This window comes from Macaca thibetana, chromosome 1 (assembly GCF_024542745.1).
Source record: "Macaca thibetana thibetana isolate TM-01 chromosome 1, ASM2454274v1, whole genome shotgun sequence".
Classification (NCBI taxonomy): domain Eukaryota; kingdom Metazoa; phylum Chordata; class Mammalia; order Primates; family Cercopithecidae; genus Macaca; species Macaca thibetana.
This window is the reverse complement of record NC_065578.1, coordinates 5,070,848-5,090,518: the sequence shown is the minus strand read 5'-3', so window position 1 is coordinate 5,090,518 and position 19,671 is coordinate 5,070,848. Positions and strand designations below refer to the sequence as shown.

Below are 19,671 nucleotides of genomic sequence, written 5' to 3'. Positions count from 1 at the left end.
AGGCCAAGGCGGGAGGATCACTTGAGCCCAGGAGTTTCAGACCAGACTCGGTAACACAGTAAGATCCTGTCTCTTAAAAAGAAAAAAACCCTCTAACCAGAGCAGGTTCTATGAGAAGCAGAAAAACAACCATCTTTTGTGGGAAGCGACCTCTTTGCTGGGGGTCTGGACCCCTGCGGGCCCCAGTCCTGCCTCTGCTCCAACCTTGAAGCTGAAATGTCTGCAGCCCTCTCTGTATTTGAGTTTGTGATCCAGGCACTGGGGGCTCCTCCCTGTTCTCTGGGGGACTGTAAGAATAAATAACAAATGGCTTCAAAGAGGATTACCATCCCATGACCACGTGATGGGGCATGAAAGATTAATATCTCGCCAGGCAGTGCTGCAGCAGCAATTTGAAAGGCAGCTTTACTCCACCACATCCATTAAAGGCCCCACTGAATAAAAAGAGATGCAGAAGCAACCACTACAAGCTGGGGCCAGCCGTGCCTCTGCAATCACATAACCAGCAGACAAAAACATTTTTAAATGAAAATACTCATTGCTGGTGAGGTTGAGGTGAAAGTACTATGAGGAGACGTGGCTGGTTCTGGGGCATGAACTATTCTACAAGTTTTTTTGGAAAGAAATTGGGTGGTAGAGGTTCAAAGCTTGGGGTCCAGGAATCCTATGTCTGCGACTTTATCCTAATAGTTCAAGAGAGGAAATAAAGTGAGATGCACACAAATGTTTCCCATAGCCTGATTCGGAAGAGTGAAGAGCTGCCAGATCTCCAAGGAAATAATGTTTAAGTGAATTATAGACAAATGGGAGGGTATAATGTGGCCACTCAGTGAACGTTCCCGGCTGGGGAAGGTCTCGGGCTAAGAGTGGAGAAGGTGGAGGGCGCCTGTGTGTCTGCAGGGGCTGAAGGCAGCCGATGGAGCAAGTGGGGAGGAACCCCTGCTCTACACCACAGGGACCCTGCCTCTGACCCCATGACCCTGCTCTGGTGGGGAGGGTCTGTGTGTGGGAAGCAGGAAAAGCCAGTTCCAGGGGTGGGATGGGGAATCCTACAGGAGGCTCCGGCCACCTGGGCTTGTAGCACAGGCTCTGGAGTATATGCAGCCAGCAGGGGCCAGGCTGCTGGGGCAGCGGGCTGGTCTCACCCCCGTGTGGTTTCCCTTTACCTGGCATCCTGGTGACTGTGGCCCAGGAGGGGCGAGCGCCCGCCCGGTGAACTGGTCGCCTGGGGCACAGGATCAGGCGTCTGCTGCGGTCATGTTCTAGCTCTGTCCTCTGGTAGCTGTGTGACCTGAGACAAGGTCTAGGATCTGTTCTCACCCGGGACACAGAGACGGGAGGAGCTGAGGACTAAAAGCAAATGTGCGGTGGGGACAAAGCAGGGGACCAGTGCCGGAGCAAATCTACAACACAGGGCAGCTGCCAACTCAAAGGACGACGGTGACGGTAGAGTCCTTGACACCGCTGTCAGCATAGTCCAGAGTAGGGTGAAGTGCCTGCCTCCTCTTCCTGCAGTGGGGCAGCCACTCTCGGCTGTCCAGCCCCCTCCCGGCACCCCTTAGTCCTGGCAGGGCTGTAGCCCTTCAGCTTCCCTGGAAATCCACTCGAGGGACCTTGGCCTTCTCTGCCTGCCACCTGGGAACACCTGATGGGGACGTGCTGGGATGGTTTCTGCAGTTCAAAGGATTTACCTCAACATAATTAAGTGCCTCGGCTGTAAAAACACAAGCTGTGTCCTCATTGGCAGTGTGGGCACCACGTATGGCTCAGGGGCTGGGACAGAGCCCTCAGTACAGATGACAGGCATCGGGGAGCCTGTGGCCATCAGCCACCAATGCCAGCTCAGGCCACAGCTACCGCGGCAGGCACCTGGTTTGTCTCATCCTCAGCTGCAGGAGGATGACCTGCCAGGTCTGGCTGAGTGCCAGGCCCGAGGCCTCCCCTGGGCACTGCCTGTTGTTCAGGGTGTTCAGAGCAGGATTGTGCCTGGTGGGGAAGACACCTGGGGAAGGACCCCTTGGTGTCACAGCTGGCCTCTGTTGGGCCAGGAGTCCTCTCATCCTCTCTGGTTCTGAAGGCTTCTCCCTGCCTGCCATAGCCAGGGGAGATGAAATCAGGGAGCCGGTGCTGGGGACAATGTTTGCTGGCCTGCAGGAAGCCTAGGCTTGGTTCCAAGGCCTCATGACATGGCCAGTGCGTTACCAGTCAGGCTGAGTTAGGGGACAAAAGCGATGGGGACAGCAGGCATGTTCTGTCCTCACGAGGCCCATAGTCTAGGCAGGGACAGATGTCGGCAGTCATGACCACTGCAGGGCATGCTTGGAGAGACTACAGGACATCGAGGGGCCTCAGTCAGAGAGCTGCACCATGACACCGGCTGTATAGGATGAGTCCTCTATCCTCAGTTTCCCTGTCTATAAAATGAGGAGTCTGGGCTGCACAGTGTCACAGACTCAGAGAGCCTAGAGGGGCTTTCTGAGGCCACTGGCTCCAGGGGCCCAGGACCCAGCCCCACCACCATGTGAGCAACAGTGCCCCACACTGGCTCATGTCTCTGTGTGTTCCGGGCTGCGTTAGAGACCAGGGATTCCGCCAAGCCTGGGGACAGGTGTTATCCTGTCCCCTCTAGAACCTGGGGCGAGGCGCCACCTCTCCTGCTGCTCACACAGACTGCTCCCAAGAGACCCATCTACATGGGTGTACCACGGGGCCCAGACAGGCCCTCAGCACCCATACAGCCCAGTAGGTGGCTAGGCCGCTCCAACAACTGGTGACCACGATTACTGCATTGCCGGAGGGTTGGGGAGAGCCTCTCCTAGGCATCCCTCCCAGTGGCGCTCCCAGAGTCTTAGCCAGAACCTTCCAGCCCCAGGTGAGGCAAGGAATGAAGGCGGGTGGCACAGGCTCTGTGTGTCTGTGTGTGTCAGGAGAGAGGAGAGAGGAGAGAGGAGAGAGGAGAGAGGAGAGAGAGAGAGAGTCGCAGAGGGACCCTGGTCAGCTTCCCTCCATCCAGGCCAGATGAATGGCCCAGCTCAGCAGCACAGAGGAAGCAGGAGGCCTCTGTGAAAGGTGTTCTGACCTCCAAGGTCCCTCCTTACCTTCCCTTGTCCCTCTCCCCGCAGTGCCCTGACACCCCATGCTGTCTTTGCACCTTCGGACCCCACTCTCCCTGCCTGTGAGGCCACGGCCGTCTAGTGCTTCCCCCTTTCCTGACGATGTTAGATGGACACTGCCAACGCTTTGGTGAGCTGCTGATGCTTTGGTGGTGGCCTGAGTGGTACCTTGATGCCCTGGACCATACATCTCCTCTCGCTCTGATGTGGGCAATGAGGGCAGTGACCTTGTCCTGGCTCCTGATTCGTGAGTTAATGAGGAGCGAGTCACATTCCTCAGGCCCTGGTCTCACTGCAGTACTGCCCGGGAGAGGGCTGTCAGCACTGGCGTCACTGGGATCCCCAGCTGCTACTTCAGACCCCAATGGCCTATAGGCTTCATCTAAACAGGCCCCTTTCTCCCAGAGATATCACTCATTTTTTTTTTCTTTTTCTGGAAAGCCCCCATTCAGGGTCTGTTGGTAACTGTCACTCACACCAGCAGGACGGTGGGGGGTGGGGTTCACTCCTCACAGAAACGGGCTCGCCTGCCCCAGTGGCCTCCCTAGACCCATCTTTTGGGGTGGAGAGAGAGCATGGCAGCTCCCTGGAGCCTCTGAAGTGCCCCAGCGCAGGGTGGCTGATGTCCCCTGGACACCCCCACTGTCTTTTAGGCAGGAAGGATGTAAATAAGGAGGTGTCCACTACTCCTTCGAGGAGCAAAGCACCCTGTGTCCCTGCAGAACGGGGAGGTTTTGAGTTGGGATTTGCAATTCCTGTTTTGGGCATCCTATATCCTTTGTAGGAGCAAAGTGACAATATGGCTCCGGGCCTTCTGTCTGTGACACCTAAATACCTCCTGGTCTGGGTGACTAAAATTACCTGCTACTTATTGCCATGGAAAGGCAATACCCTCTAGGGGGTGCGGGGGGCTGACTGGGCAGAGGCAGGAGGCGCTGCAGGATCTATCTAGACAGACAGGGCGCAGGTAGGGCATGGAGAGGGCCCAGATGGGGCTCAGACAGGGTGCAGGCAGGGTGCAGATGGGGCACCGATGGGGCACAGACAGCATGCAGATGGGGCACAGACGGCACAGACAGGGTGCAGACGGCAGAGCAGGATATGGATGGGGTGCAGGCAGGGTGCAGATGGGCCGCACAAGGGGTATAGACATGGCGCAGGCAGGATACAGATGGGGCTCAGACAGGGTGCAGGCAGGATGGGGACGGAGCACAGACAGGACACAGACGGCACAGACAGGGTGTGGAGCGGGTGCGGACGGCACAGGCAGGGTATGGATGGGATGCAGGCAGAGTGCAGATGGGGCGCACACGGGGCACAGACAGGGCACAGGCAGGGTGCAGACACGGTGCAGATGGGGCACAGGCAGGGCACAGACAGGTGACGGACTCTGTATGGTCAGGCACAGGGTGGCGAGGACTGGCCCCGTACCAACCTCTGGCCTCCTCTGCCGCGGGCAAGTGCTTGGGCCATCAGTACCCCTGAACCAAACCACAATCCAAGAGGCCTGGACACTAACAAGGCGCCCTGCCATGCACGGGAGGATGAAAGCAGAGTCTCAGATTTGAAGCTCACAAAAGTGCAGGGCATTCCAGTAGAACGTGGGCTTCACATGTTCCCAAGAATTACAGAAACCCCCGCAAAGCCCTTCTCGCCAGAGCTTTCAACCATCACAAACAGCTTCCTCGTGTGCTTCCTTAAGAAGTAGAGGCGGGCAGGTTCACCGACAGACTGAAATGGCTAGGGAGTGTTTCTCAAAGCATGTTCTTGGAACCCCTGATCTGAGTCACCAGGGACTGGTGGCCAAGGAGCTTGCTAAGCTGTACCAGGACCCCTGAGGGCTGGGCAGGCACCATGCCCTGCAAGTCTGCTGGGCACACCGACAGCTCAGGACCCTCAGCCCACCCAGGCCCCAAGACTCCACAATTCCTACACAGAACATAAAGCACTATGCAGCCAACCTATGCAGGGCCACCAACAAGGCTAAGCTCCAGCCTGCAGTCCACAGGCGTCCCCAGAAATGCCCCCATTAAGGCAGGAAATGGAAGAATGCACCGTTGAAATAGTCTCTAAAGCGGCGGATGCAAGAGGGTGCTGCTGGCAGCTGCGGTTAAGCAGCAAAGCAGCTTCGTCTGTGCCTGCCAGCCCAAGAGCCGCCCTGTGCCCTCACCTTCCTTTTCCTCCTTTCATGGTCAAATTTCTTCAGAGCCATTGGTGGCAAAGTCCAAAGGTTACCAGAGTGGGCTTTGGCTTGGGGTCCTGGCTCCTGCGCCTAGTAGCTTGGAGGCCTTAGGGAAGCCACTTGGACTTTCAGTGTTTCTGCATCAGTCAGATAGGGATAAGATGGTTGGCGAGTGCCTGGAAGCTGGTGGTGCTGAATCTGGGGTCCTTCACCCCCTCACCACTCCTGGGAGCCCAGCTCTGCTTCCCCTCTCAACAGAGGTTGCCTCCTCGGCAGCGGCTGGCCCACCGGATGCAGTGGATACCTGCCTCATCCTCTATTTTCCTCTCCTTCCTGGGCTCTGGAAGAATCCAGGGTTCCCTCCTGTCTGTCTTGACCTTCATCTTCCCTGTCAAACCCGTACCCTCGGCCACTCTTGGCACTACCTCCAGGTGACACTGTCAGGGCTGTGACCAGTGGGGAGGTGGCAGTCACCTCCAGGTCCCACCTCTCCTGTGAACTCGCGCCCTACCTTCTCCATGCCCGTAGGCACTGCTGTCCAAGACACAGACCTCGACACCCAAGGTCGACCGAGCCCAGTCCTCCCCATCCAGAAGCCCCAATTCCGGCTCTGCCTCTTTCGGTCTGTGCAGCCCAGGCAGACCCAGTGAGAAAAGCCTGGGGGGCTCCTAGGTTCTCCTTTTCCCTCCCTCCCTCCCCATCACTGTCCAGCCCCATGGTGTCCTTGGCCCTCACGCCCTCTTCCTAGTCATCCTATTCACCCATATTCATGCCCTAGCCTGTGAACGCACTGGGCCTCTGGCCATCCTCCAGCCTGCCCGGTCCTCCCTCTGTGACCTTGCTCATGCAGAGCCCTTTCCCAGATCGCCCTTTCCTAGCTCTGCCTATCACAACCTGCCTGTCTTTGAAGGTCCGGGTCAAATGTCCCCCCTGCCCCCATGTCTCCTTCCCCATCAGCAGGGTTTTCTCTGACCGTTCCGGGCACATGGTCACTGCATCCCTTTCCCGGCTCTCAGCCCTACGGGAGGGAGGTGGGTCTTGCTCATTCTTGGTCCTTCAAATGTCTGCTGCTAAGACCTTCGCCCTTCACTGGTATGATAGGTTTTAATGTTTTAAATTTAAATTTGTTTTCCAATGAACAGATTGAGCTGAATCTCCTTGCTCATGCATTCTAGTTATTCCTTACTCTCCTGTATCTCAGAGGGGTTCTAAGAATATCACTTTCAGAGAGCCCCTGCCACGACTGAGTGTTTGGGATCACAGGGCTCCAAGGCAGAATTCTAGAGTCTTCTGTCCTAGGCTGCACTGACAGCCTGTGGATACCAGGGCCTGAGATTGAAATGAAAGATCATGAAGCTGCCAGGGGGTGAAAATGAAAACACATTCATGGTGAAGGAAGGCGAGCATGCTCGGAGCATGGCTCTGCAACCTCCTCGGTGCCCAGGGGCTGCTGGAATCAGACAGGTGGGCAGGTGTGCAGTGGGGGTCCGGCAGGCTCGCGGGCCCTCCACAAGGCCCAAGGTCAGGGAGAACGGGGCAATGAGTGTCCCTCCCTCACAGGGAGGCTGTTCCCTGCAGACCAGGGCAATGGGCTCTCCTCTCCTGCCCTCTTTTCCCCTTCCTTCCCTCCTTCCTTCTCCACTGTGAAATCACTCAGCGGGGCACTCCAGCCCAGAGGTCTCAGGAAACCACGCAGAAGGAAAGCCAAGTTCCTCTGCTCCGGTTTTCCTGGGGGCTCGGTTGGGCTGACCAGGAACCACCTGAGCTCCAGGCACGATGGTGGCTGGGGCTCCGCGTCCAACCGGAAGAGGGGGAACTGACAGTTACCCAGCACCCACTGTGCGCCAGGGACCAGCCCCAGGCTCCTACCACTGAGGCAGTTCACCCATTCAGATAGAGGGAGACACGAATGATCCACGTGTTTTAGCAGGCCAGAGAGTCAGAGGCGCAGAGAGCTAAGTCTCTGGCAGGGAAAGAGTCCAGGCTGGTGATGGAGGACCACCGCGGACCAGACCTCAGGGGTCTACAGGACCCAGAAGTGACTCCAGAAAACTGGCCCACGTGGAATGGGTTGAATCTGGTGTGGGGTCTGAGAAGAAACCTGTGCCCGGCTCCCAGCCATGGAGTCGGATGATGGATCTCGGCCACTCGGCAGTCAGGGCTCAAGATCACAGCCAGGAAAGCCTTCTCACTGGGTCCAGGTGCAGGCGGACAGCCAGGCAGGCGTCCCCACCATTTCTCCACTTTTCCCCTTTTCCCAGTCCTATTTTATCTGCAACCAGCATGGCATCAAAGCAGTTAGCTCTGCAGGTACCTGCGTGCTGGAGAAATGGAGGGGGGCTGCCTGCAGTGAGACAGGGGCCGGGGAAGACGGCAGGGTGGGCATGGGGCTGCTCTGTGAATAAGACATACCACCCGGGTCTCTGGGGCTAACCACGTGGTCACTGGGCAGACCAGTGAGTGGCCTCCTGAGACGCTGGCCAGCAGGGGTCTGAGTGGAAACCTGGGTGTGGCAGTGGCAGGGCACCCTCAGGCAGGGAGGGGCCTGAGCCCAGGGCTCATCCCACGGTGGGTGTGCAGGAAGAGGGAGGCCGGCCTTCATCTGGGCTCCCCAGGATGTGGCGAAGAACAAGGGCCCAGCAAGGGCCCAGCATCTGCTCAGGCCCATGAGGCAGGGAGACTCACGCATCTGCCCAGCCAAGGCAGGCAGGCAGGAAAGCCTCGAGCCACTGGGCCGTGACAGGACGAAGCCCAGGTGTGCCACCCCACCTCCCCCAGTGTGCTCTCTCCTGGGGAATGAGGGCCCCGTTCCCTTTGCCTCCTTGGGACTGGCTGAGTGGAGACGGTGCATCCCTTCACAGACTCAGCCCGAAGATGGGCCGAAGCATGGCGACTTGCCCGTCACCAAGGAGAGAGCAGTGTAGGGCTTCCCATGCCATGACAAAGGAGCGCTTCCATATCCCCCAGAGTCTGGGCCTGGGCCTCCGGGGCCTCTTGGGAGACTCACCCCTGCGGAAGTGAGGACTTCAGACATTCAATGGAGCTCAGGTGATGGCAGAGCGGCACCTGCCACAGAGTTCTGGCAGAGCAGGAACAGAATCAAGGTTTCCTCACTAGCTGGGAGGCCGGGATCAGTTTCACTGCTGCTCTGTGCCTCAGTTTCCCTATCCAGCCTCCCTCGCAGGGTTATTTACAAGTGCCTGAGGCGAACCGAGGTCATAAATGCAGTTCCAGTGTGGGATGCAGAAGAGGGTCCCTCTTCTGCACGGACCTGGTGCCCTCACTCTTCTCTAACTATGGGGTCATCTCTTTGAAGGCCACAAACAACAGAACCCTTGCACCAGGGCCTGCACGCCAGGCAGGACTCAGTCGCTGAGAAATCTCCATGGTAGTGGCACCTGCCGCTCCCAACAGCCCCTCCAGTGACTTGGATACACCCAAGGGCACTGGCTGCGCACATGAATGTCAGCAACGCCTCGAAGTGGCCTTCCCAAGGGACAGCCGGTCATGTCCTCCGGGGGCTGGCTTTCCTCAGCTCGGACAGCCAAGGTACGAACTGGGCTCAAACAAGTAGGAAGTAGGGGGCCCAACCCAGCTCCGTCACTGCCTCTGTTGACCCTGGAGAAGCCTGTCCTTCCGTTTAGTCCTCTGAGAGCAAGGATGACCAGCTGTTGGGTGCCAAGACCCAAGCCCTACTGGTGGTGGGAGAGGGGCTGGCAGGAACATGGGGTCTATGGCCCTCGACATCTCTGGCATCAATCCTTCTCGAATTGCCGCCCCCAGCTGCCCACTGTCCTGCCTCCTTATTCAGGGACGCCAGGAAAACATTGACTCTGGGACCTCTGGCGACGTGAATATCACTGAGAATTTAGCCAAGGACCAAACACATGCCACTCCTGGCCAGAGTCCCCGGAAACAGAAGCACGTTCCCCCAGTTCTCGCGAGGGAGCAGGCTCTCTCGCCTGCTCTCTTCCACACAGACGATGTGTGCCCAGTTACCACGGCAGAGCGCCAACACACAGGAAGGTCTAGGGGAGGCCCCTCCCTCCAAGCCCAGGCCGGAAACTGCCAAATCAAAACTGTGTGGCACTCGCTTCCTCCTGAACCATTCAGGTCTTAGAAGATTACTGAAAAATGAAAGCGAGCAAGCCTTCTCTAGCTGGCCAGCCCATGGCACCCTCGGCCTTTCCAGCTCCCTAGTGCCATGGCCCATGTCCCATCTCCTGGGTGCAATGGCTTCTGTGCACACTGCTTCCCATCCAGGCTCCAAATCCAGACCCAAGACGGTTCTGAACCAAAAAACACACGAAAAGGGTTTCACACTGTTTTTTTTCATGATACCCCCCAACTCCAGTGCCCGGCTCAGTCCCCAGGTGTTGATCAGCACCTACAAAGCATTTGCTGACTGGCGCAGGGGAAAAAAATGGCCCTGGGTGTTAACAGGGAAGCCTCTGCCATGATGCTTTCGAGGCAGGTATGTGCTGCAGCCTGAACACTGTCAGTGCCACTGAGGCTGAGCGTGGCCATGGAGAGCTGTCCCCAGAGAGAAAGACAGGATCTGGAGGACCAAGTGCATTCTTAGGGCCTCACACTGCGAAAGCACAGGGCCAGGAGCTGCACAGGGCTCTGCAGCAGACACAGCAATCAGGTGGGCAGATGTGACTCTCCACACGTAGGTCCCGAAACCCTGCAACGCGGGGCCTGAATGCGGCTTCTTTAGCAGAGCAGGAGCTTACTCTTGGCACTGGGGAAAGGGGAGGGGTGAGGCTGGTGTTTTTGAGGGGGAGGAGAAGTTGCAGAGAAAGAAGAAATCCTAAAATTACAGACAGCGGGACAGCTGTGGCCTGAACTTGGTGTTCCTGTTCCTCGGATGTGGATGTATTAATTTCCATAAATGCTAATAGCCCATTTCCCCAAGAGCTATTACTTATGTCATCTCCCCTTGGACACAGTTCAACACAGGGCAGACAAATGAAAGGGAGGAAAAGGCAACCCCTACAGGCAGTCCCCAGCTCCCCAGCCCCCTCCCAACCAGGCAGCTCAGGTGTGGTTCCTAAGGTGGCCCTGCTAACTGCAGGGTCAAGACCCCTGCCTTCAGCTCCGTAACCAGGTCCCTATCACGACTGGAAGCAAGAAAGTTACCAACCCCAAAAATGCTGAATCACAAAGTGAGGCTGAGCAGGAAAGTGGGGGTGGGGAGGGAGGGAGACGGTGGCCAGGGAGGAAGGGTGCTAAGGGCCTTCCCACCTGGAGCAACCGGGGATGCTGTGGGCAAAGAACAGCCCCTGTAGGAGCCCCCAGGACAAATGCCAGGAGGAGGGACGCCAGGATGCGGCTGGATGGCAGGGTGGGAAGGTGGGCAGGTACCCCGGCTGCTGCTACTGCCGCAGGACGCGGTGCAGCAGTGGGGTCTTTGCATCCTGGGAGCAGCAGCAGGTAGGGAGGTGCGGAAGTGCTTTGTGCCAAGGCCTGGCTGGAGGGAGAAGCTTAAGATAGGAGTACGGGCTCAGGGTCAGAGGTGGCGGTGTGTGTGGTATAGACAGCCCGAAGAACTGGTGCAGGAAGCAGAGTCAGAGTTCTGGAGAGCAGGGTAAGGCGGTGAGAGCGTGCCCGCGGGGAGTGGTCGGAGGGGCTGGGGGCAGAATGGGAGGGTGGGGAAAGGGACCGGAGCGACACAGGGACAGGCAGCGAGAACGATGGATGAGCCTTGAGAAGAGATGGAAAGGACCGGGACCAGCAGCGCCCCGGTGAGGCTGCGCAGAGGCCCGGAGAGGGGATGAGAGGAGGATGGAGGGAAGGGGAGGGCGAGGCTGCGGGGACCGGAGCGGGCACAGATGGGAAAGAGGTGCACCGGGGAGAGGGACGGCGGCAGGGGCAGGGGTCAGGGACGCGAGCTGAAGGGTCGGGCGGGAGGACAAGGAAGGAAAGAGAGGAAGGGATGGGGGAAGGGAGACGATGGAGAAGGAGGTAAGGAGGCTGGAGAGGAGGTGAGACGGCGGCGGAGGCAGGGACGCAGGGCCGGGGAAGAGGAGATGGAGACGCGACCGCGGCGCCTGCCGCAGCGCGGGCCTCGCGGGTACCCGCCGCCGCCGTCCCGGCGCAGGTCGGTGGAAAGCGCGCCCCGCCGGGGTCTCCCCCGTACTCACCTGGGGGCTCCAGCTCCGGATCCTGTGCCCCGCGCCGGATCTTCCTTTCCGCCCTGCCCCTGCGACTTTAGCGCCCCCGAATCCCGCTCGCTCCTGCAGGTTCCGCCAGCAGCATCTTCACCTCGTGGGACGCCCGGGGCCACGCCCCTCCCAGCTTCTCATTGACTGTTGTTCACGCCAGTCACATTACCATTGGTTGAGGGGTCGTCGGACATGCAAATCAGGATAGGCCCGCCGCCGCACCGATTGGCTGGCGCTCGCGAAGCGTAGCCCTCTACTTGGGTTCTGATTGGCTCCGTGGCCCGGACGGCCAAAGTGACGCGAGGCGGGTTCTTGGCCTGAGTGCGCGGCGCGCCGCCTTCTGAGGCTCCTCCCGTGGGTGGCAGCGGACGGGACGCGCCCCTCGGCCAGTCCTCGGTCCTCAAGGCCTGCTGCTCTCTTGAGCACCGGCCGCCGGGCCTCTGGGTTCGTCGAGTGGGGAATCCCCCAAAAGCGTGGGCTCCGTGGCCTCTGGCGCTGCAGCGGCGGGTCGGTCTCCTAGGTAACGCGGCCCGCGGCGGGCGGAACCATGTGGGCAGGCGCCGCGGGGGAGGTTGGACGCGGCCTCGAGACGCTGGGGGCCACAGTGTTGGCCAGACCCTCGGGGTTCGGGGGTACGATGGTCCCTGCCGTCCCTGCCTGGGGGCCCGGTGCCTGGGGTGCGGCGGTGGCGCGCGACGTGGGCTGTCCCCGCGTCAGCCGCAGGCGTCCCCTCTTGTCGGGACTCTTGGTGCGGCCCGGGCCGCCGGGTGCCGTTTGGTTACGTGGGTTCCTCTTAGGCCCTTGCCCTTTGCCCCCTGCCCTCTGCCCCACGGCCTCTCTATAGCCCTTCGGTTGAAGGGAGAGCGGTACCGATGTCCTGGGCCTTGGCTCCCTGCGCCGTAGTCCGCGCGCATCCTTCCCAGGTCGGAGCCCGCGGAACCCGCCTGATCGCCGCCCCGCCCTGCATTCCGGCTATCCTTTCCCAGCTGTCGCTCTGCTGCTTTCGGGCGTGCCAGCGAGTCTCTGTCCCCGGGGCCGTTCCGGCCTTCTGCGGCCTTCTGCGCCCGTTTCCTGCCCTGGGACCTCCCGGCCGACCCGGCCCGGAATGCGCCACCCGCGCCCACGTGCCCTCCTCACGCGTGCAGGCTGCTCGTGCCCGCCCCCGGGCTTGCAGGCCACCCCTGCTGCCCGAGATTCCTCGTGTCTGGCTTCTTAGGAGACTGCTGCTTTCTGCCTCCGTGTGTCGCGATGTGTGGTTTGGTGGACGTCTGTGAAGGAAATCCAGCCTTTCACGCGTGTGCGGTTGGCAAAAGGAGGAGTATTTCTGATGATGGTGGACAATGCCTCTCGGTCCTAACCCCGGGCTCCGTTCGTTGCAGCTCCTCTGTGCAGTTTCCCTAGGTCACACTTGTGTCTTTTTTTGTGTGCTAATTTGTGCCCTGATTCTATACATTCTGTGGGGGCAGCGAGCTTGTCTGCTGTGTTCAAGACCGTTTCTCCAGGGCGCAGGGTAGGTGCTGGAAGAATGCTCATGAATGAGGGAATTCCAGGCAGTGCTTAATCAGACTTCTGCTTCCCCAAAAGCTCCCCAAGGTATCTGGGTCTCAGGCATTACACATTTTCCATTCTGGGAAGGAGGTTTCACGGACCCTGATAGCGCCTCCCACCCGGTGCGTCTTCCTTTCCCTGGGAACCGCTCTCTGTAGGACTTCAGCCCCGCTCACCTCTGCACCCTCCCAGGGGCCTGTGTGCTGCTCACACTCACCTTCTTGTCTTTCACCCCCACTGACTTTCTAGATGCTTGAAGACAGCGCATTTGACAGCCTTCTTATGAACTGGAACACAAGTGCTTGGGAAATAGTTGCTGAATAGATCAACAGAAGCAGAGAGCTCAGGGAGATTTCACAGCCCTCATTTTGGAGTTTGGAAACAGGTGGGGAGGCCGCGAGCCCGTCCTGAAGTGAAAGAGGAGAGAGCATTAGCCCTGGATTCCTTTGTTGCTCTTACTTTTTCCCTCTGGGCCTCTCTTCTCCCTTGGCCTCTCGTGGTCTCCTTGATTGAGGTAGCGGGAGGTAGTTATAATAGTTTACAGTATTATAACTATAATGCTATTATAATAACCAGTTATAATAGCTAGCTGTGTGACCTTGGATTGGCTGTTTATCCTGAGTCTCAGTGTTCTCATCTGTAAGATGGCAATAATGATGGTTCTCATTTTGCAGAGTTGTTGGAAAAGTAACCATGGAATGTTTGTGAGTTCCTGTCTTGCATCAGGGGCTCATTAAAAACAGATGTATTTTTTTTTTTTTTTTTTTTTTCCCCTTTTCTTGGGTTCAAGACCTGGAGCCCTCTCGATTTTCTTTTTTATTGTTGATTTGGCCCCAAAGGCCCCTCTGTACTTCCTCCAGGGCATTTGTATTTCATCCTTAAAAGACTTTTGCTGAGGACCTAGCCTGATGTCATGGAGCTCACAGTCTCGCAGGACAACAGCATAGCCCTGGTGAAGTGTGGTGGCTCTTCTGTCACCTGCCCTGTGTGGGAGCAGCCAGAGGTGGGGATGGGGCTTTCACTCTGAGGAGGGAGCATTTGGTTTGACTCCTGGATGCCAGAGCAGAGGTGGAAAGGATTGAGGAGCAGGCGGAAGGGCACCTAGAGAGATTTATGAGGTGTTGGGAGGATAGTGAGAGCTGCTGCGGCCACCTGGGCTCCCACCCGCAGAGTCTCAGGTGTCACCTCGGCCTCCGTGGCCCCTCAGACTATGACTGCCCTGCCTTCACATCCCGAGCCTCAGGATTTCTGTGTGGGTGGCAGGTGCTTTCGGAACAGATGCCCTTCCGCCTAGTGTGTGCCCTGCTAGTACAGCAGGGGGCCAACATGCTTCATGCTCCCTGTGAGGGTGGACTGGCGTGCACACGTCCTTCAGCAGTGTCCTCGGGCCAGGTGTGGCACTGAGTCCTGCAGACACCCAGGGAGGAGGCACCGGGTCAGAAATCTGGGGCAGGTGAGGAACATGGGCATCTGCGTCAGGAGATACTTCCTCTGTAAAATCCCCACCTGGGGCCATCATGGCCTGCATTTTGTATGAATACACTTCTGAAGTTATAAAACGTCAGTGGGAAAGAAAAGCTTCAGGGTAGCTTTGCTAAAGCTTCAGTTTGATTCTGTGACCGTTTGCTGAGTTGTGATGATACCAAGGACACAGGAGGAATGGGACTTCTTTCTTCAAGGACTTGGCCAGTGAGCAGTTCAACACAAGACAGGTGACAAATACTGTGACCAAGGGAAGCACAGAGGCCATGTGAGCCTGGGGCCTGGACCCTGGGAGCACCTAGGAAGCCCTCCTGGAGGAGGTGGCCCTTGAGCTGGTATTGGTCAGGTGTCTTCTGCTTGAAAGTCGTGGGCGGCTGTATGATTTCCTGTGGCTCCTGTAAGAAAGTCCAACAGACTTGGTTGCTTAAAAGTAGCACAAATTTATTCTTTTCCAGTTAGGGAGGTCAGCAGTCCAAAGTCGGCTCTCCCTGTGGTGGCCCGGGGGCTCTGGGCTGGCATGGTGTGGGCAGTTGTGGGCATTGGAGGAGAGACAGCCTGGGCTCAAGTCTCCCGGGGGAGACTGATGGCTCAGTGTGGGCCATGTGTTCCTCCTTGAACCAATCACTGCAGACCTCTGGCTGGAATTGGGGAGCAGCCCTCCCCACACATGGAGTTGGGTGAGGGTCCTCTACAAAACAAGGGAAGTTGAGCAACAAAAATAGCCCACAGAGAACAAAAAACAACAAACCAGCGTGTGTGCCTGCTGGATTCACACAGGACCGGACTGAGTCTGGTCCTCTGAGGAGTACCTGGCCCACATGCAGCATCTGGGTACACTGTGGGTGGACGCAGGACCCTGAGCCAAGGATGCAGCATCTGGGTGCACTGTGGGTGGAGGCAGGACCCTGGGCAAAGGTCCCTCTCAGGCTGCCTGGTCATGTCCTCTCGATTCCCACACATGCTGGGAGCGTGCAGAGGGTGAACCATTAGCACAACTCTTCTCAAACTTTTTGGTCTCAGATCCCTTTACCCTTTAAAAGATTATTGAGGACCCCAAAGAACTTTTGTTTATGTGAGTTGTGTCTACCAATGTTTACTGCCATAGAAATTACAACTGAGAAATGTTAAAAATATTAATTTATTTAAAAATAACAAGGCCATGACATGTTAACATAAAAACATTTTTTACAAAAACCAACTATATTATCCAAAACAAAAAAAAAACACAAATTTAAAAGAGTGGGATTCTTTTGCATTTTTGCAAATGTCTTTACAGTCTCCTTAAGAGAGAACAGCTGAAGGCTCCTGTCTGCTTCTGTACTCAGCGTCTGTATTGGCCTGTGTTGCCTTGGTTGAAGTATGTGAAGGAAGTCCGTCCCGATCTAGTTGGGAGGAATCTCTTAGGTCATTGTGGATATTCTTTGCTGCTGCACTTAAACCCCACAAGCAGGAGTTTCTTAAGGATTTGTTTAAAGCGGAGTCTCCACCACGTGAATGAACTCTTCGTGCTCTGACGTTAAAGTCCTTTGGTCAGTCTTGCACTTTGGGTAGATGTTTTATTCTCGCAGGATTTTGTACCATTACGCATTGTTCAGAAAATATTGGTTCATGGAGTCATGCAGACCTTCCAACTATTGACACATTTAATGGTGTAACCTTAGACGATCACGTTATTTCACTGCCCGTCTCATCAGGGAAGTCTTGAAGAAGTGTGAAGCTGGTAGGCTCAAGGTGGAGGATACAAACGTTTTCAATTCTAATGTTTGCTTGGAAGCTCCATTTTTATTACAGTTGTTTTCCCAGAAATGACACGCTCACTTTGCTCACACTTGAGAAGATGTATGCCAAGTACCCATGTTTTGTCTCTCAGTCACTCTTAGTGAAAATGGTGTTGAATAAAAAAAGCGGTGCCTTCAACGTGCAGCCCAGTCACAGCAAGGCTTCCCCCGGGGGCGACTGTTGCCCTTCTGTTTGCACCAGAAATGCTTGTGTATTTTCCATTTTGTCTAACAAAATTAAGAACGTGTCTACTGAAAGGTCAAGATATAATAAGATTAGTAGTTTTCCTGGCTTCACCACCGATGTTCTTACTTGAAGCTGCCTTGTTCTTTTCTGTGAGAGGTTGGGAGGACCTCACTCAACCCAACCAGCCTTGGGTCGAGTGAGGCCCCAGTGGCTTTACTTGCTGCTGCCTCTGCCCCACCGCGCCACTGTAGTGAAGGAGATAACACCTGGTGTCAGGAAAATCGTTTTGACCTTGTAGAGCCCTGACAGGGTCCTGTTAAACCTTGGGTTTGGGGAATGGACTTAGAGAGCTGCTGTCTTAGAAGGCCAAACCCACTGCTTTTTCTCCTTACTCGCCATTTTAGTATATGGAATTCAACCTCTTCTCGAGGTTCAGATCTTTGGATTCTGTGTCGGCTAGAGAAGATTTAGATCCTGGGCTCGCTGGACGGGATCAGATAACACTCAAAATCGGCCAGGACCCACCAAGAAGCTGGTAACACCTGAAACCTGTCCCCAAATGGCTTTAGCAACAAGAGACTTGGTCCATGTAGCTGAAGTGTCTTGGGGTAACCGGCCCAGGACTCTAATAATGACATGGGGACCCAGTGGCCCTCGCTCCTGCCTTTTCCTCTCTGCTTGTTTTTATGTGTTTCCTGAGGTGGCCCCGGGCGTTTCAGGCTGACCACCTCTCAGCTCAAGGACTGTATTCCCTCTCTCATGCTCCCTGGGCCCCCTGCAAGACGGTCCTACCCTAGGGCTGTATTTCAGCACCTGCACCTGGTGTCCCTGTGTGGTACCCAACCTTCACAGCTGTACAGAACATCCCTTCGTGTCCCCATCCGGAACCAGCCACAGAGGCCAGGAGAGTCGTGCTCTGAGTCTGGCCCACGGGAGTAGGGGTGGGGCGGAGGGTTCTCTGGAGGTAGATTTTATTTCTCCATTTTATTTTTATTTCTGAAAAGGCAATTCGCATAGTTCAAAGTTGACAAGGATACCCAGGAAAAATGAATCATCCCATGGCGACCCCAGGCACCTGGTGTATCACCCTCTAGACACAGTGTGTTATTGTACAACTTTCATAAATTCTAAGCAAATACAACGAATATATACCTACATTTATTTTTCCTTTTTGAAATGCAAATGGTACTTCCCAGGGAAGGCAGCGTGGGTGCCAGCCAGCAACAAAGTCCACTTGTCTAGGGTTTGCAGAGTGTGGGTTTGGGGGATGGAGGTTCCTCTGGGATTTAGTGGGAGGCAGAAGCCTTCAGGATTGCTGTGACCACTGTAGCCCTTACAGCTCTTCTCTTTATTTGAATGTGACTGGCACAGGTCATCCGGGAAGCCCACAGGACCCTCAGGCGGGCAGGATGAACGACTGGCACAGGATCTTCACCCAAAATGTGCTTGTCCCTCCCCACCCACAGAGAGCACGCCAGCCTGTGAAGGAATCCACAGCTTTCCAGTGTGTCCTCAAGTGGCTGGACGGACCGATAATTAGGCAGGTAACAAAATGTGCTGTTAGCAGATACGTGTTGTGATTGCTCTTAGCTGAGATGTGGCTTCCCGTTAACGTACGATGGTCCCTGGCTTTTGATGGTTTGATTTTTGATTTTGCTTCTTTATGGTGGTACCCATACCGCCATTCTGTTTCTCACTTTCAGTGCCGTTTTCAATATGTTACATGAGATACCCAACATTTTATTTAAAAATAGGATTTGTGGGCCAGGCGTGGTGGCTCAAGCCTGTAATCCCAGCACTTTGGGAGGCCGAGGCAGGCAGATCACAAGGTCAGGAGATCGAGACCATCCTGGCTAACATGGTGAAACCCCGTCTCTACTGAAAATACAAAAAATTAGCTGGGCTTTGTGGCGGGCGCCTGTAGTCCCAGCTACTCGGGAGGCTGAGGCAGGAGAATGGCGTGAACCCGGGAGGCGGAGCTTGCAGTGAGTCAAGATGGCGCCACTGCACTCCAGCCTGGGCCACAGAGTAAGACTGTCTCAAAAAAAAAAAAAAAAGTATTTGTGTTAGATGACTTTGCCCAATTGTAGGCACATGCAAGTGTTTTGACCATGTTTAAGCTGGGCCACGCTAAGCTCTGATGTTTAGTAGGTTAGTGTATTAAATGCATTTGAACTTAGGATATTTTCAACTTAAACGGGGTTTATCGGGATGGAATCCCATCATAGGTCGAAGAGCATCTGTATTGATTTTCACTTATTCACTTGCGTCTTATACCACCATACCCATTACCTTGGACCTTGGCAGTATTCGGAGGCAAAGTGGCCCATCAGCAAAGAGAATCTGATTCAGTGACATGGTCAGCACTTTTGACACTGGGAAGGGTTTCTTTATGCCCACAGTGGAGCAATTTAAAAACCCAAGTACTCTGGTTTCCTGGGTTATTTCTGAGCCAGGTGGCCTTGTGCATGGCTCAGCATGGCCCACGTTCAGCCTGGCAGTGAGGACTGCAGGGGCTGAGCTCCGGGCATTCTGGCAGCTCTGTGCGTGGCTGGATGTACCACGGCCTTGGGCACACTCAGACCTGGGCCCTGATGGCGTCACATCCATCTGTGCCCTTCAGCTGGCGGGGAACCTGCTGGATAAGCTGGTGCTTCTGTGCTGCTGCCCATAGGACACCCACACGATTGGATTGTCCTCGTGAGGCCCAGTGGCCCGTGGGGATGCATGAGAAGGATCAGTCTTGCCATTGTCAACCCTTTTTACAGGATTTGGCTTGGCAAGGCCGTTTTCCTCTGCAGCTGGGAGAGTGATATTCACATATATTCAGTTGTTGGAGCCCCGGGTCTGTGACTAATTTACCATTATTAAATCACTGATGTTCTGTATCGTTCAATTCCAAGCCCTCGGATTGAGTACCTGCTGTGTCTTTGCTGCTGTGGTAGGTACTGTGGTGGCTGCTGCTTTCACAGCTTTACTTCCAGCACTTCACTGTGTTAATTCACTTAATCCTCAGAGCAGCTCTGTGAAGCTGCCACCACCTTACTCCCATTTTATAGAAGAGCAGCAGAACCTGCTAAGTAAGAGTGGAGCCAGCAGCCCAGGGCGATGTCTTTAGCTGGGATGCCACCCTCCTTGTCTGGCTCAGCCGCCTTCCAGAAGCTCACAGGATAGTTGATAGCACTTCCCTCTTTCCTAGGAAGTTTGCAAAGGA

General features: G+C 55.9%; 2 protein-coding genes across 9 annotated transcripts in view; one reads left to right on the top strand and one right to left on the bottom strand.

Moving 5' to 3' along the window:
* KCNAB2 (potassium voltage-gated channel subfamily A regulatory beta subunit 2) overlaps positions 1 to 11,599 on the bottom strand; it is a 109,661-nt gene extending 98,062 nt beyond the window's left edge. For both annotated transcript variants that reach the window (XM_050745206.1, XM_050745116.1), the window contains exon 1: positions 11,442 to 11,599. The gene's annotated coding sequence lies outside the window, so the exon portion shown is untranslated. The remainder of the gene's footprint in view (positions 1 to 11,441) is intronic.
* A 188-nt stretch (positions 11,600 to 11,787) lies between these two features.
* NPHP4 (nephrocystin 4) overlaps positions 11,788 to 19,671 on the top strand; it is a 136,527-nt gene continuing 128,643 nt past the window's right edge. Inside the window, exons 1-2 of one of the 7 annotated variants that reach the window (XM_050806846.1) lie at positions 11,788 to 11,982; positions 17,829 to 18,001. In XM_050806846.1, coding sequence (XP_050662803.1) covers positions 17,867 to 18,001 — 135 coding nt within the window. In that variant the 5' untranslated portion in view covers positions 11,788 to 11,982; positions 17,829 to 17,866. Of the gene's footprint in view, positions 11,983 to 12,620; positions 18,002 to 19,671 lie in introns of those variants that run through there. The other 6 variants (XM_050806904.1, XM_050806979.1, XM_050806932.1 and 3 more) reach the window with 6 other exon arrangements.